The sequence below is a fragment of the Myotis yumanensis genome, unplaced genomic scaffold (assembly GCF_028538775.1).
Source record: "Myotis yumanensis isolate MYYU_CA2020_CCGP unplaced genomic scaffold, mMyoYum1.0.hap1 SCAF_4, whole genome shotgun sequence".
Taxonomy (NCBI): Eukaryota; Metazoa; Chordata; class Mammalia; order Chiroptera; family Vespertilionidae; genus Myotis; species Myotis yumanensis.
In genome coordinates this window covers 62890261-62905636 of record NW_027223755.1, presented here as the reverse complement: position 1 = coordinate 62905636, position 15376 = coordinate 62890261, and the positions used below count along the sequence as shown (strand labels likewise).

Sequence of the window (15376 nt, the reverse complement as noted above, 5' to 3'; positions counted from 1 at the left end):
TCCACCAAATTCTCACTCTGCCATCTGCATGATGCAACTGGAAACGTGATTCATCAGACCACATGACTTTTTTCCAATGCTCAACTGCCCAATCCTTGTGTTCCTGTGCAAATTGGAGATGTTTTATCTTGGTAACTGCAGACAGCAAAGGTGTTCAAACAGGCCTTCGGCTGTTTTGCTGATACTCGCTCCATGGCTTTGAGCGCCAACAATCATCCCATGTTCAAAGGCTGTTAAATCGTGTTGTTTACCCATATCTTCAGAAAAAAATAACTCTTACTGTCATGGTAAACAACCTGCTTTCCTATTTAAAATGGTCTGGCCCTCTAGCAACTTCAGCACGAAATTATTGCTAATTTGCCTTCATACGTCAGGTGGTCATAATAATCTGGTCACTCAGTGTATATGTAATCAGACTCCCCAAAGCAGGTAAGAGGGATGAGAGAAGACTAAAAAAATATTGTTTTTATATAATGGCTGATATTTTTCCAAAGTTAATTAAAACTCTAAACCCGGATATAAGAATGTCAACAAACCCCTGGCAGAAGAAACATGAAGAAAACTATGCAAAGGCACATAACAGGTTGATTAAAACCAGTGATAAAGAGCCCTAGCCAGTTTGGTTCAGTGGATAGAGCAGTGGTTCTCAACCTTCCTAATGCCGCTACCCTTTAATACAGTTCCTCATGTTGTGGTGACCCCCAACCATAAAATTATTTTCATTGCTACTTCATAACTGTAATTTTGCTACTGTTATGAATCGTAATGTAAATATCTGATATGCAGGATGTATTTTCATTGTTACAAATTGAACATAATTAAAGCATAGTGATTAATCACAAAAACAATATGTAATTATATATGTGTTTTCCGATGGTCTTAAGCAACCCCTGTGAAAGGGTCATTGGACCCTCAAAGGGATCGCGACCCACAGGTTGAGAACCGCTGGGATAGAGTTAGCCCACATAATATTCAGGTTTCAATTCCCATCAAGAACAAATTCAATCCCAATCCCCAGCCCTGTTCGGGCATGTGAGGGAGGCAACCAATCAATGTTTCTCTCTCACTTCTCTTCCCGTCTCTTCCACTCTATAAAAATAAATGGAAAAATATCCTCGAATGAGAATAAATAAATAAATAAAATCAGCAATAAAGAAAAAATTTTAAGCACAGCCAGAGGGGGAAAAATAACAAATATTTCATCAGCAACAATGCAAGGAAATACTATAGTGGTATTTTTGAAGTATTGAGAGAAAAAATAAACAGCAAAAATATTTTTCAAAAATGAAGACAATATAAACATTTTCATACTTACAAAACCTAAAAAAATGAATTATCAGAATTCCATTATAAAAATGTTAATGGCAATCCTTCAAGAAGGAAAATGATACCAGAGAGAAATCTAGATATACACCAAGAAATAAGGGTACTGTACATTGTAACTCATTGGGTAAACATAAAGACTTGTGTTTTTATTATTTAAAGAACTCAAAAGATAATCAACTACTTACCGCAATATTAATAATAACAATAACGTATCGTGGGGTTTATCCATATGTAGTATGACCTATTTGCCTTAAGCACAATTATGATGCTATACATAACAAATGATGAAATTATTCCTCTCACCTTAGAAACATTGCTGACATAATTCACTTGAATAGTGCTTTCTTTATCAACTTGATTACAAAGGTTCTGTAAAGTAGATGCATATTCTTTATCACTTTTTATCCTCAGGGCCATAAATTTCTTCACTGTTTCCAGTAAGCGTAATTCCCAGTCTTGCAATTTTAACACAGCTTCATGTGAATTCTTCAGGTCACTTCCAAACCCCATTTTTGTAAGGCACTGTCTTATCCTCCACACTGCACAAGCAAGCTTTCTAATCAGTGCATATCTGTGTATGTAAACAGAAGAAAAAATCTTAAATCAAAAGAAAGTTTGTCTTCAAAACAAAGTTATTTTTAACTTTTTTAGGGCTCATTTTAGGGTTAAAAAAGAAATCACTACTACAACTGAATGCTTTCACACCAAAGATTAGGAACAAGATGAGGATGTCCACCCTCACCACTTCTATTCAACACTGTACTGGAGGTTCTAGTCAGTACCATAAAATAAATGAAATAATTTCTATTTAAATTGTAGAGTAAAACTATATTTGCAGATGACATGACATTGTAGATAGAAAATCCTAAGCAACACAATAAAAAGTTTTAGAACTTTTATAAAAATAAATAAATAAATGAGATTACAGGGTAGGAGATCAATATAAACAAAGATCAACTACATATCTATGCACTAGCAATTATCAATCCAAAAACAAAATTTAAAACAAATTATTTGCAAGAACATCAAAAAATAAAATATTTAGGAATAAACATTACAAAATAAATGCAAAACTTGTATTCTTAAAACTAAAAAACATTGTTAAAATAAATTAAAGACCTAAATAAATGGAAAGATTCATATCCTTGGATCCTAAAGACTTAACATTGTTAAGAAGGCAATACTCGAGGATTTTGAAAGATGGCGGCGATATAGGCAGACGCGTCCCAGGTCTTGTCCCGGAGCAAACGGAGTAAGCAGCTGAAACTAATAACACCCACCCCGAATTGGCAAATTTACTCAGCTGGTGAGACGGCTTGCAGCCTGGAAGGGCAGACCTCCCCTGGAAAGGTTAAAAACCAGGGATCTGGGCAGGAAAGTTTGCCAGACCTGAGCCCAGAGGGTCGGAGGGAGACCGCATGGCAGACAGCCGCATCTCTTGGGACAGACACAGACCCTGACCAGGGTAAGGAGTTCCGCGGGTTTGCTGGCGCCAGGAGATTTGAGATTTGGATTTTGTGACTGCGGAGAACTGAGACTAAAGGGGGCATCCTGAGGAACTGATCAGACCATGCAGTGCCCATAAGAGAGGAGCGTTTCCCAGACCGCAGGTCCAAGCAACAGCAGCCCCCTGAGCACCGCAGCCTCCTGATCACCACAGCCTCCAGATCACCACACCCTCTGTCTGTGGAACAGCAACTGTACGTGAAGCCTCCCCCCACCAGCCAGAAGAGCCAACACAGCTGTGAACAACACCCACCAGAGGAGCTGCTGCCAACTGGAAAGCAGCTGCTACCGCAATCATCTGAGCAGCAACCACAACCCAAGGAGCCCCTGCAACCCAGGGAGCAGCCACTGAACATCTCAACATCTACATATGTCAGCGAGATCAAACATGGGTAGGCAAAGAAACCCCCAAAGGAAAGAAAAGGAGGACTCCCCAGAAAAGCAGCTAAGTGAGACAGAGATATGCAACATGACGGAAAAAGAATTCAGAATAAGGTTCCTAGAGTACATGCACCAGATGTTCAAGAAGCAAGAAGAAACAGATGAAAAACTCAACTACTTATGCAAGAAGCTAGAAGAAACAGATGAAAAAATCAACAACTTAAGTAAGTCCCAAGAAGAAATGAAGAGTGACATAGCTTCAATAAAAAACTCCATTGAAAGTATCAACAGTAGACTGGGAGAAGCGGAGGACCGAATTAGTGAATTAGAAGACAAGGAAGCAAAACACACTCAAACTGTACGGCAAATGGAGAAAAAAATTAAAAGACAGGAGGAGAGCCTAAGGGAGCTTTGGGACAACATGAAACGAAACAACATACGAATAATAGGGGTGCCAGAACAACAGAAAGATGAACATGGATTAGAAAACCTATTCGAAGAAATAATATCAGAAAACTTCCCTGAGGTGGGGAAGAAAAAAGTCACACAAGCCCAGAGAGTTCCAAACAAGGTGAACCCGAAAAGACCCACACCAAGACACATCATAATTACCATGGCAAATGTTCAGGATAAAGAGAGAATCTTACAGGCTGCAAGAGAGAGACGGAAAGTAACATACAAGGGATCTCCCATTAGATTATCAAATGATTTCTCAACAGAAACACATCAGGCCAGAAAAGAATGGACGGAAATCTACAAAGTGATGCAAAGCAAAGGACTGAATCCAAGAATACTCTATCCAGCAAGGCTATCATTCAAAATTGAAGGGGAAATAAGAAGCTTCACAGACAAAAAAGGGCTAAGGGAGTTTATCACCACCAAGCCAGCCATGCAAGAAATGCTAAAGGGACTGGTCTAAACAGAAGAAATATCAAGCTCAGAAAGAAAACAGCCACATACACACACACAAAAAAAGAAATGGCTTCAAACAAATACCTTTCAATAATAAGTTTAAATGTAAATGGACTAAATGCTCCAACCAAAAGACATCGAGTGGCTGAATGGATAAAAAAACATGACCCATACATCTGCTGTCTACAAGAGACCCACCTCATTACAAGGGACTCACACAGACTGAAAGTGAAGGGATGGAAAAATATCTTTCACGCAAATGGAAAGGAAAAGAAAGCTGGGGTAGCAATACTTATATCTGACAAAATACATCTCAAAGTGAAGGCCATAACCAGAGATAAGGAAGGCCACTTCATAATACTAAAGGGATCAATACAACAAGAAGATATAACCCTGGTAAACATATATGCACCCAATGTAGGAGCACCCACATACATAAGAAAACTTCTGGAAGATATCAGGGGAGAGATCGACAACAATACAATCATAGTAGGGGACTTTAATACACCACTGACATCACTGGATAAATCCGCTAGACAAAAACTCAGCAAAGAAACAGCAATCCTAAATGACTCACTAGATCAGATGGACTTAATTGACATCTTCAGAACACTTCACCCCACAGCTGCGGAATATACATTCCTCTCAGGTGCTCATGGGACATATTCAAAAATAGACCACATATTGGGTCACAAGCAAAGTCTCCACAAATTCAAGAAGATTGAAATCATAAAAAGCTTCTTCGCAGACCACGATGGCATAATGTTAGAAATAAACTACAATAAAAACAACCCAAAATACTCAAACACTTGGAAGCTGAATAGCATGTTATTAAATATTGATTGGGTTACCGATGACATCAAAGAAGAAATTAAAAACATCCTGGACACTAATGACAGTGAAAACACAACAATCCAAAACCTCTGGGACACAATGAAAGCAGTCCTGAGAGGAAAGTTTATAGCTCTACAGGCCTATCTCAAAAAACAAGAAAAAATGGTAGTCAATCATCTAACTCTACAACTCAAAGAATTAGAAAGAGAGCAACAAGAAAACCCCAGAGTGAGCAGAAGGAAGGAGATAATAAAGATTAGAGCAGAAATCAATGAAATAGAGACCAAAAAAACAATACAGAAAATCAATGAAACCAAGAGCTGGTTCTTTGAAAGGATAAACAAGATTGACAAACCCCTAGCCAGGCTCACCAAGAAGCAAAGAGAGAGGTCCCAAATAAACCAAATCAGAAATGATAGAGGCGAAATAACAACAGACCCCACAGAAATACAAATGATTGTTAAACAATACTACGAGCAACTCTACTCCAACAAACTGGACAACCTGGAGGAAATGGACAAATTCCTAGAAAAATACAACATTCCAAAACTCAATCAGGAAGAATCTAAAAACCTCAATAGGCCAATAACTATGGAAGAAATTGAAGCAGTCATCAGAAAGCTTCCAGCAAACAAAAGCCCAGGGCCAGACGGCTTCACAGGGGAGTTCTACCAAACATTCAAGGAAGAACTAAAACCCACCCTCCTCAGACTACTACAAAAAATTCAAGAGGAAGGAACGCTTCCAAGCTCATTCTATGAAGCCAGCATCACCCTAATACCAAAACCAGGTAAAGACATCACAATGAAAGAGAATTACAGGCCAATATCCCTCATGAACATAGATGCCAAAATCCTCAACAAAATCTTAGCAAATCGGATCCAGCAGTACATCAGAAGGATCATACACCATGACCAAGTAGGATTTATCCCAGAGATGCAAGGATGGTACAACATCCGTAAATCAATAAATGTGATACATCACATAAACAAATTGAAAGAAAAAAACCACATGGTCATATCAATTGATGCAGAAAAAGCATTCGACAAAATCCAACACCCATTTTTGATAAAAACTCTCAGAAAGGTGGGAATAGAAGGATCATACCTCAACATAATAAAAGCCATATATGACAGGCCCACAGCCAACATCATACTCAATGGACAAAAACTAACACCATTTCCCCTAAGAACAGGAACAAGACAGGGATGCCCACTCTCACCACTCCTGTTCAACATAGTACTGGAAGTATTAGCCATTGCAATTAGGCAAGAAGAAGAAATAAAAGGCATCCAAATTGGAAAAGAGGAAGTAAAACTGTCCTTATTTGCAGATGACATGATATTATACATACAAAACCCTAGAGACTCCATCAAAAAGCTACTAGACTTAATACATGAATTTGGCAATGTAGCAGGATACAAAATTAACCCCAAGAAATCTGAGGCATTTCTATACACCAATTGTGAACTTTCAGAAAGGGAGATCAGAAAAACAATCCCATTTACCATCGCACCAAAAAAATTAAGATACCTAGGAATAAACTTAACTAAAGAGGTTAAAGACCTCTACTCAGAAAACTACAGGACGTTGAAAAAAGAGATAGAGGAAGACATAAACAGATGGAAGAACATACCATGTTCTTGGATTGGTAGAATCAACATCATTAAAATGTCCATACTACCCAAAGCAATCTATACATTCAACGCACTTCCCATTAAAATACCAATGGCCTTCTTCACAGATCTAGAACGAACTCTCCAAAAATTCATCTGGAATAAAAAAAGACCCCGAATAGCTGCAACGATCCTGAGAAAGAACAAAGTAGGTGGGATCTCAATGCCAGATATCAAGCTGTATTACAAAGCCACTGTTCTCAAAACTGCCTGGTACTGGCACAAGAACAGGCATATAGATCAGTGGAATAGAATAGAGAGTCCAGAAATTAGCCCGAACCAATATGCTCAATTAATTTTTGACAAAGGAGGCATGAACATACAATGGAGCCAAGATAGTCTCTTCAATAAATGGTGTTGGGAAAATTGGACAGACATATGCAAGAAAATGAAACTAGACCACCAACTTACACCATACACAAGAATAAACTCAAAATGGATAAAGGACTTAAATGTACGACAGGAAACCATAAAAATTCTAGAAGAATACAAAGGCAACAAAATCTCAGACATATGCCAAAACAATTTCTTCACTGATACAGCTCCTAGGGCAGTTGAAACTAAAGAGAAAATGAACAAATGGGACTACATCAAAATAAAAAGCTTCTGCACAGCAAAAGAAACCATCAACAAAACAACAAGAAAACCCACCTCGTGGGAAAACATATTTGCCAACGTCGTATCTGATAAGGGCTTAATCTCCAAAATTTATAGGGAACTCATACAACTTAACAAAAAGAAGATAAACAATCCAATCAAAAAATGGGCAAAGGATCTAAATAGACACCTTTCAAAAGAGGACATTCAGAAAGCCAAGAGACATATGAAAACATGCTCAAAGTCACTAATCATCCGAGAGATGCAAATCAAAACAACAATGAGGTACCATCTCACACCTGGCAGAATGGCCATCATCAACAAATCAACAAACGACAAGTGCTGGAGAGGATGTGGAGAAAAAGGAACACTTGTGCACTGCTGGTGGGAATGCAGACTGGTGCAGCCACTATGGAAGGCAGTATGGAGGTTCCTCAAAAAATTGGAAATGGAACTCCCATTTGACCCTGTGATCCCACTCCTAGGAATATATCCCAAGAAACCAGAAACACCAATCAGAAAGGATATATGCACCCAGATGTTCATAGCAGCACAATTCACCATAGCTAAGATCTGGAAACAGCCTAAGTGCCCATCAGTAGATGAATGGATTAGAAAACTGTGGTACATCTACACGATGGAATACTATGCTGCTGTTAAAAAGAAGGAACTCCTACCATTTGCAACATCATGGATGGAACTGGAGAGCATTATGCTAAGTGAAACAAGCCAGTCAATGAAGGAAAAATACCACATGATCTCACTCATTCATGGATAATAAAGACCATTACAAACTTTTGAACAATAATAGATACAGAGGCAGAGCTGCCTCAAACTGATTGTCAAACTGCAGTGGGAAGGCCAGAGAGAGTTGGGGGGCAGGAGGGAGGGGAGTAAGAGATCAACCGAAGGACTTGTATGCATGCATATAAGCATAACTAATGGACATAAGACACTGGGGGGTAAGGGAGGGTAGGGGTTTGTCAAGGGGGGGGGGGGGGAAGGATACTTATGTAATACCCTTTGTAATACTTTAAGCGAAAAAAAAATAAATAAATAAAATAAAATAAAATAAAAAAAAAAAAGAAGGCAATACTCACCACTTTTATCTACAGATTTAACTCAATACATATTGACATCTAAGCTAGCTTCTTTTTTTTGCAGAAATTGACAAGCTAAAATTTAAATAGAAATTCAAGGAAGCCAGAATAACCAAAAATTAACAAAAGATATTGAAAAAGAAGAACAAAGTTAGAGTATTCACACTTCCTGGTTTCAAGACCTACTGAAAAGCTACAGCAATGAAGATAATGTGGTACTGACATATGGTAGACATAGACATCAGTGAAGTAGAACAGAGTTCCATATATAAATACTCACATTTAAGGTTAAATTATTTTCTATAAGGGTGCCAAGTCTACTCAATAGGTAAAAAGTTCTCTTCAACTAATGATGCTGCTGGGACAAATGGATTTCCACATACAAGAGAATGAAGCACGATTCCTTCCTTAGAATATACACAAAAAATAAACTTTACAGGGATGTAGCTCTAAATATCAGAGCTAAATCTATAAAACTCTCAGAAGAAAACAAAGTTAATCTTCATGACTTTGGCTTAGGCAATGGTTTCTTAGATATAACACCAGAAGCACAAGCAACAAAACAAAAATACATAAATTGGACTTCATTAAAATTTTAAAAAATTCTGCACTTTAAATAAAAGCCACCACCATCAATAAAGGGAAAAGACAATCCACAAAATGGTAGAAAATATTTGCTAATCCTCTCTGACATGGACCTTCTATCAGGAATGTATAAAGACTTCTTATAACTCAACAATAAAAAGACAAACCAATTAAAATGAACAAAAGATCTGAAAAAAAGATTTCTCCAAAAAGATTTACAAATGTCCAACACACACATGAAAATATGTTCAATATCATTAGTCATTAGGAAAATACAAATCAAAATCACAGTGAGATTCCACTTCACACCGCCAGTATGTCTATAATCAAAAGGACAGATAATATCAAGTATTGGACACTGTGAAGAAATTAGAGCCCTACTACACTGCTGATGGAAATGTAAAATGAGCAGTTTCTCAAAAGTTAAACATAGAGTTATTATATTCCTCTGTTCAGTATAAACCCAGGAGAAATGAAAATATATGTCCATACAAACACTTGTACAGAATGTTCAAGCAGAATTATTCATAACAGCCACAAAGTGGAGTAATCTCAATGTTCATCAATTGATGAATACATAAATAAAACACGATATCCATACAAATGAAATACTATTTGACAATGAAAAAAATGAACTATAGATACAAGCTACAACACAGATAAACCTTGTAAACATTATGCTAAGTGAAAAAGTAAGAATCAAAAGACTGACATACTCTATGATGTGAAATGCCCAAAGTTTAGAGACAGAAAATAGAGTAGTGGTTGCCGAAGGCTGACAAACTTGGGAAGAAGTGAGGAGTAACTGCTAATTGATACTGCATTTCATTTTGAGGGATAAAAGTGTTCTAAAATTGAATGTGATGATGGTTGCACAACTCTTTGAACTAATTAAAAAATCAGTGAATTGTACAGTTTTCATGGGTAAATTTTTTAGCATGTGACCTATATGTCAATAAATTGTAGCCCTAGTGGGGTTTGCTCAGTGGATAGAGTGTTGGCCTGCAGACTGAAGGGTCCCAGGTTCAATTCTGGTCAAGGGAGGCTGGCCAGACCCCACCCATGCACGAATACATGCACTGGGCCTCTAGTAATAAATAAAATACCTAGGATTCAATTGAAAATCACCTGTCATACCAAGAACCAGGAAAAATTTAGGGGATAGCAAGTACAAATCAGGTAGAAACAGAGTATTGTACATAAGTGTACTAGTGCTATTAGCAAAGATGTCTATTTTTAAATAGCATCATTAAAAAGGTGAAAGTAGCCCAGCCAGTGTGGCTTAGGCATTGAGCACTGACCCATGAACCAAGAGGTCACTGGTTGGATTCCCAGTCAGGGCATGTGCAGGAGGCAGTCAATCAGTTTCTCTCTCTCTATCCCTCTCCCTTCCTCCCTCTAAAATCAATAAAAACATTATTTTTAAAAAGGTGAAAATAGCCCTAACCGGTTTGGCTCAGTGGATAGAGCGTCGGCCTGTGGACTCAAGGGTCCCAGGTTCGATTCCGGTCAAGGGCATGTACCTTGGTTGCGGGCACATACCCAGTAGGGAGTGTGCAGGAGGCAGCTGATCAATGTTTCTCTCTCATCGATGTTTCTAACTCTCTATCTCTCTCCCTTCCTCTCTGTAAAAAATCAATAAAATGTATTTTTTTAAAAAAGGTGAAAACAGTAAAAATCCTAATAAATGACTATTTAGACTTATTTAAAGCTATCTTATTTAATATTATTCAGTTTGGTTTTTAGGATTAAGTGAGTTATGTTGAGTTTTCAATTCACCATAAATAATTATTTAAAATTTTAAAAGAACCATTAAAAATTTCTATATTCTCAAAATTAAAAGTTCATTTTGTATAAAATAGATCTACAAATACATTCTTCTAAAACAAAAATGGAAGTTATTAAATAGCAAAATATAAAACACATTAGTTTCATTGGTTGGATAATAGAATTCCCATGGTATTTCTTGTAAGTATAAGGGTATATGCAGGTATTTGCTATAAGTACCTCCTGTCTTTCAACTTTTGGCTCAACATCTGGCAACTTTTATATTCTTCAATTACACAGATGGAAATATTAATTTTATATAACATACATAAAGTTTACTATGTATTGAATATTCTTTTTAAAGTAAGGCTAATTTATTTTAATTCAGATAATGTCTTATAAGAAAGATTTTAATTACTACCTTTATTTTAATATTGACAAAACATACAATTAAAGATATGCTAAATTTAGAAAAATTAGCAAATACATAAATAAAAACTATGTAATAGAAACAGGAAATCTCTCATTCTCCACCAGATATTCTCATAGGCAAGCAGGAAATTAAATAGAGCTTATTTCTTTTTTCTTTTTTTCAGTTTGAATTTATAAACCTTGACTAATAAAACCTATCAAAATGACTTTGTGGTTTGAGCTACTTTATCAAAATATGTTTGTTCATTGGTAAAGACTACAAAATTATTAACCAGTTAAAGTACAAAATAATTATCTAATGGTATTTCTTATCTTTTACAAGCTTTAATACTGACAGAAGTCAGAAATAGTGACTCTATTTGAACAAAATATCAAGCTGCCTGCAGCAAGACAAAAACAAAGTCAAAAGCCTCCCTAGAACATGCAAGTAATAACCACAGTTACAAACCAAAAAACCTGACCACATATGAAAATAAAGTGAGGTGCTATTTCAGAAGCAGCTAAACAGGCAAAAGTTAACAGTCACCACGTTTAATTCTGAAGACATCATCATTAATTAAGTTAATATATGGTAACCTTGGTCACCTTACAGATACAGTATTTAAAACTCCTCCTATGTTGTCTTTACTTGAAAATGTTGCTTCTAGCTTACCTTAAAAAGAAATTAAATACAACGCAAAAAGCACTGGACTGGGCAACCTATTGGGACAGCATTAATGAATGACAATGTCCCACTGTAAGAGAATAATGAATACTAACTGCAAGTCTATAAGCAAATGAACAACATGTGTGCTTTTAAATAAACTTTTTTTCATTTTAAAAGTGTATTTGAAAGTACTGATATTTAAAATTATTTAAGGAGAGAATTATTAACAATTTTTTTCTTTGCTTTACGGTATTAATATAAATCCACAGCTACTTACTGAGTAACCATGGGAGAGATAATGTTAGGCGTTTACAGATAAACTAGAGGCCCGATGCACAAACTAGACGCAGGGGTCCTCAAACTACGGCCCACGGGCCACATGCAAATACAAATATTGTATTTGTTTTGTTTTTTTACTTCAAAATAAGATATGTGCAGTGTGCATAGGAATTTGTTCATAGTTTTTTTTTAAACTATAGTCCGGCCCTCCAACGGTCTGAGGGACAGTGAACTGGCCCTCTGTTTAAAAAGTTTGAGGACCCCTGATAGAGGCTCGTGCAAGAGCAAGCCTTCCTTCGCCTGGCTGCCGGCACCGGCTTCCCTCTGGTACCCGGGACCTGGGCTGGCTTCCCTCCAGCCACAGGTAGGAACCCAGGACCCAGGCTTCCTTCTGGCCCCAGTTTCGTCCAGAAGGACGTCTGGAATGATGTCTGGAAGGATGTCTGGTCTAATTACCCTGGTCTAATTAGCATATTACCCTTTTATTATTATAGATAAAATCTTGATTACTGCCTTCAAGCAATTTACAGTGTATGAAGACTAACTAGACAAGTAATGATGATGCATAGGTAATGATGACAATTCATTCCAAATTTATTCAGCAACTTGTACTGAGCAACTATTTGGCAAGCATATTTCTGAGTGCCAACAATACCAAGATGAATAAGATATCAGACCCTAGTCTCAAGAAGCTAACAACCTATTAGGGGTGACAAACCTGGAAAACAATGTCATATAACTCAAAGGTTCACAAATACAAATTGGTTACAGGTTCAGAGGGAAAACAGAGAAAGTATGCATAACATTTCTAATGGCCATCGGGAGGGACTCAGAGACATAAAAGCATAAGGTACAAAGTGTTACAGAGACACAGAGAAAAGAAAGAGCAAAGCTGAGTAGAGGACTCAATGCATGTTAATTAACTCCTGGAAGCTCAGTTTTCTTATCTTCAAAATGGGAATAGTAATACCTACTTTGCAAGGTTGTCATAAAGGTCAGATGAGTTAACGTATTTAATGTGTCTGACTTTGGGGAGACTTATTAAAAGCAGTCATTACTAATGAAGCCTTAGAGAGAGAACCCTCATAGAGAGACTGTGGAAGAGCAAGTGGTAGAGTAGCGTTTCTTCCTAAGTGGAAGTTTAAACATGAGCAAGGATATACAGTTAAAAAAATGAGGAACATGTTTGTGAAACATTGCTAATTTAAAGGAAAACAGGAATAAAAGGTTTAAAAGATTAAATATGACCACAATGCATACAACCTAGTTCTAAATTCGAGAAACTTTCTATATGATCAATTATTACAAGAGTTCAATTTTCAAATTAAGGTCAAACGATTTTTTTTCCTTTAAAGAGAGTAACAGTGTCAAAATAATTACCATATCCATATATGTACTTTCAAATACGTTCATTAAAAGCAAGCACTAGCAGAATGGCAACCATCAAGGTCCCATCAGTAGTAAGTTAAAACCAGTCCCTATACACTGCAATAAGACAGCCTCTCAGGGAACTCAAATCAGACAACTCCAAGTTAGGACATGGAGTCAAGTAAGTTTCATCCTTGGGTGTGTGTTTTTATGTAACACTGTTTTCCCAAAAGGCACAGCCTAATCCCCACTCCCACCCCATCTTTTCTCTATGATCATACCCTAACAAATGTGTTTTCTTCCTTAATTGTTCTTCTAGAATTCTATTTAGTTTGTAAATAAATTTCCCTAAATCTCTACCTCCACCTACCTGAAACCCAGCTCCCCCAAAGCACAGTGCTCTCAGGTGGCAACTATACCTCCCTATATTCTACCACCCATATCCATGAGGTTGGGGGAAGGGAGTGTGATGGGTGGTAACTTTATCCTGATTCCTTAAGGCCATTTCCGAATCACCGCTCTTCCAAACACATTGAAAAATCTCTTCTCCGTTGTAATTTACATCATTCAGCTTTACCAAGTCCTATCCTACCTAGCTGTTATTTGTCTCCAAATCTTCCTCTTAATATCCACTTGTCCCAAAATGTTATTCTCTAAACCAATTCTTATGTTCACCCATGGAGATTTTAACCTCCAGTCTTTCTCTTCTCCAAAGACCCATTTGATCCAGCTCCATTTCAACTACACCTGCTATTACACATGGCCTGAATCTAAAACTGTTCCATCTCTGCTATGGTAAATTTTAATATTCCAGTTTTAGGTCATAACCTACTACATTCCATCTCTCTGGAGTCTTGACTGATTCTAAGCTGGGACGGACAAGCAGACTCTGAGCAATGGATGAATGGATTACCTGACACACGTTTCTGTGAAAGAGAGGCTAAGGGATTGCTTGGCTATACGAATCAAGCAGCCCCATTCGCCTGCCTCCTTAGACTTTTATTGTAACAACAGCTTGAACTAAAATTAACCTTTAGATACATCAACAGGGTAAGTATCCTTGAAAAAGCACATGCTTCTATGAGGTCGAGTCTAAAGACTAAGCATAGAGATTCCAGTAAAACACTTAGGGGCTTGTACTTGTTTGGAAAAGTTAAGGCAAGGGCTGCAACCTTTGGCAAGGTCCCCCCAGAGGCCCCCGACCTTTCAGAGAATCCTCCTTATAGACTTTCCAACCAAGTTCCATGCTTCCCCACAATTCTATACCTACTCTTTGACCTCAAATAAATTTCTAGTCGCCCAACTGATCAAACTATATTCCCTAAAATTTATCAGCTCCCCCTATATCCCTCTCTCTTCTAAGGTGAATATGCCACTTAATCATCCAGAACTGGGATACTTTTAAGAGTGAAAGAGATACAATTCTTCATTATGCCAGGAAAACAAGGGAAAGCTTAGACTTTTCCAGGCAAATGGGGCATATACACCCCTACTTCTTTCCCCACACATATTGAATCAATTGACTTACCCTGACTTTTCTTTCTATGCTTGTACTAAAAATCTCCAACTCTGACTCAATCCCTCCTAACTCTCAGCCATTTTTTTAAAAAAGCTTAGCTAATTCTTACTAGTATTTCAAGATTGTTCTTATATCACCTCCTCCAGATAGCCAACACTACCTCTGCAATTTGTTATCAGAGCACTCAGTAATGACAGTGTCCTATTCATGATTTTATCGCCATGTTTTTCACATATCAGGCATATAGGTGTACTCAATAAACCTTAAAGTTCTCTAATTATCCCTTATGTGTCTATTCTAAAATGCATTATATGAAAAATGATTACTGTTAAAATTTCATGTACATTAAACAAGTCAAAAAGAGTTACTTCTAAACCAACAGATAGCAATTAAACTAATAACATCTAGCAGGTTGTTGTTTTGGTTTTTTTTATCCTGAGTTTTTTAC

General features: G+C 37.2%; 1 protein-coding gene across 6 annotated transcripts in view; it reads right to left on the bottom strand.

The window, feature by feature from the left end:
• The window catches only part of FER (FER tyrosine kinase), a 308974-nt gene that overhangs the window by 266826 nt on the left and 26772 nt on the right, over nt 1–15376 (bottom strand). For all 6 annotated transcript variants that reach the window (XR_011471215.1, XM_070412423.1, XM_070412422.1 and 3 more), the window contains one exon: nt 1630–1897. Coding sequence is in view for 5 of the 6 variants with exons in the window: in XM_070412423.1 (XP_070268524.1) it covers nt 1630–1836 (207 nt within the window). In the remaining variant the exon portion in view is untranslated. The remainder of the gene's footprint in view (nt 1–1629; nt 1898–15376) is intronic.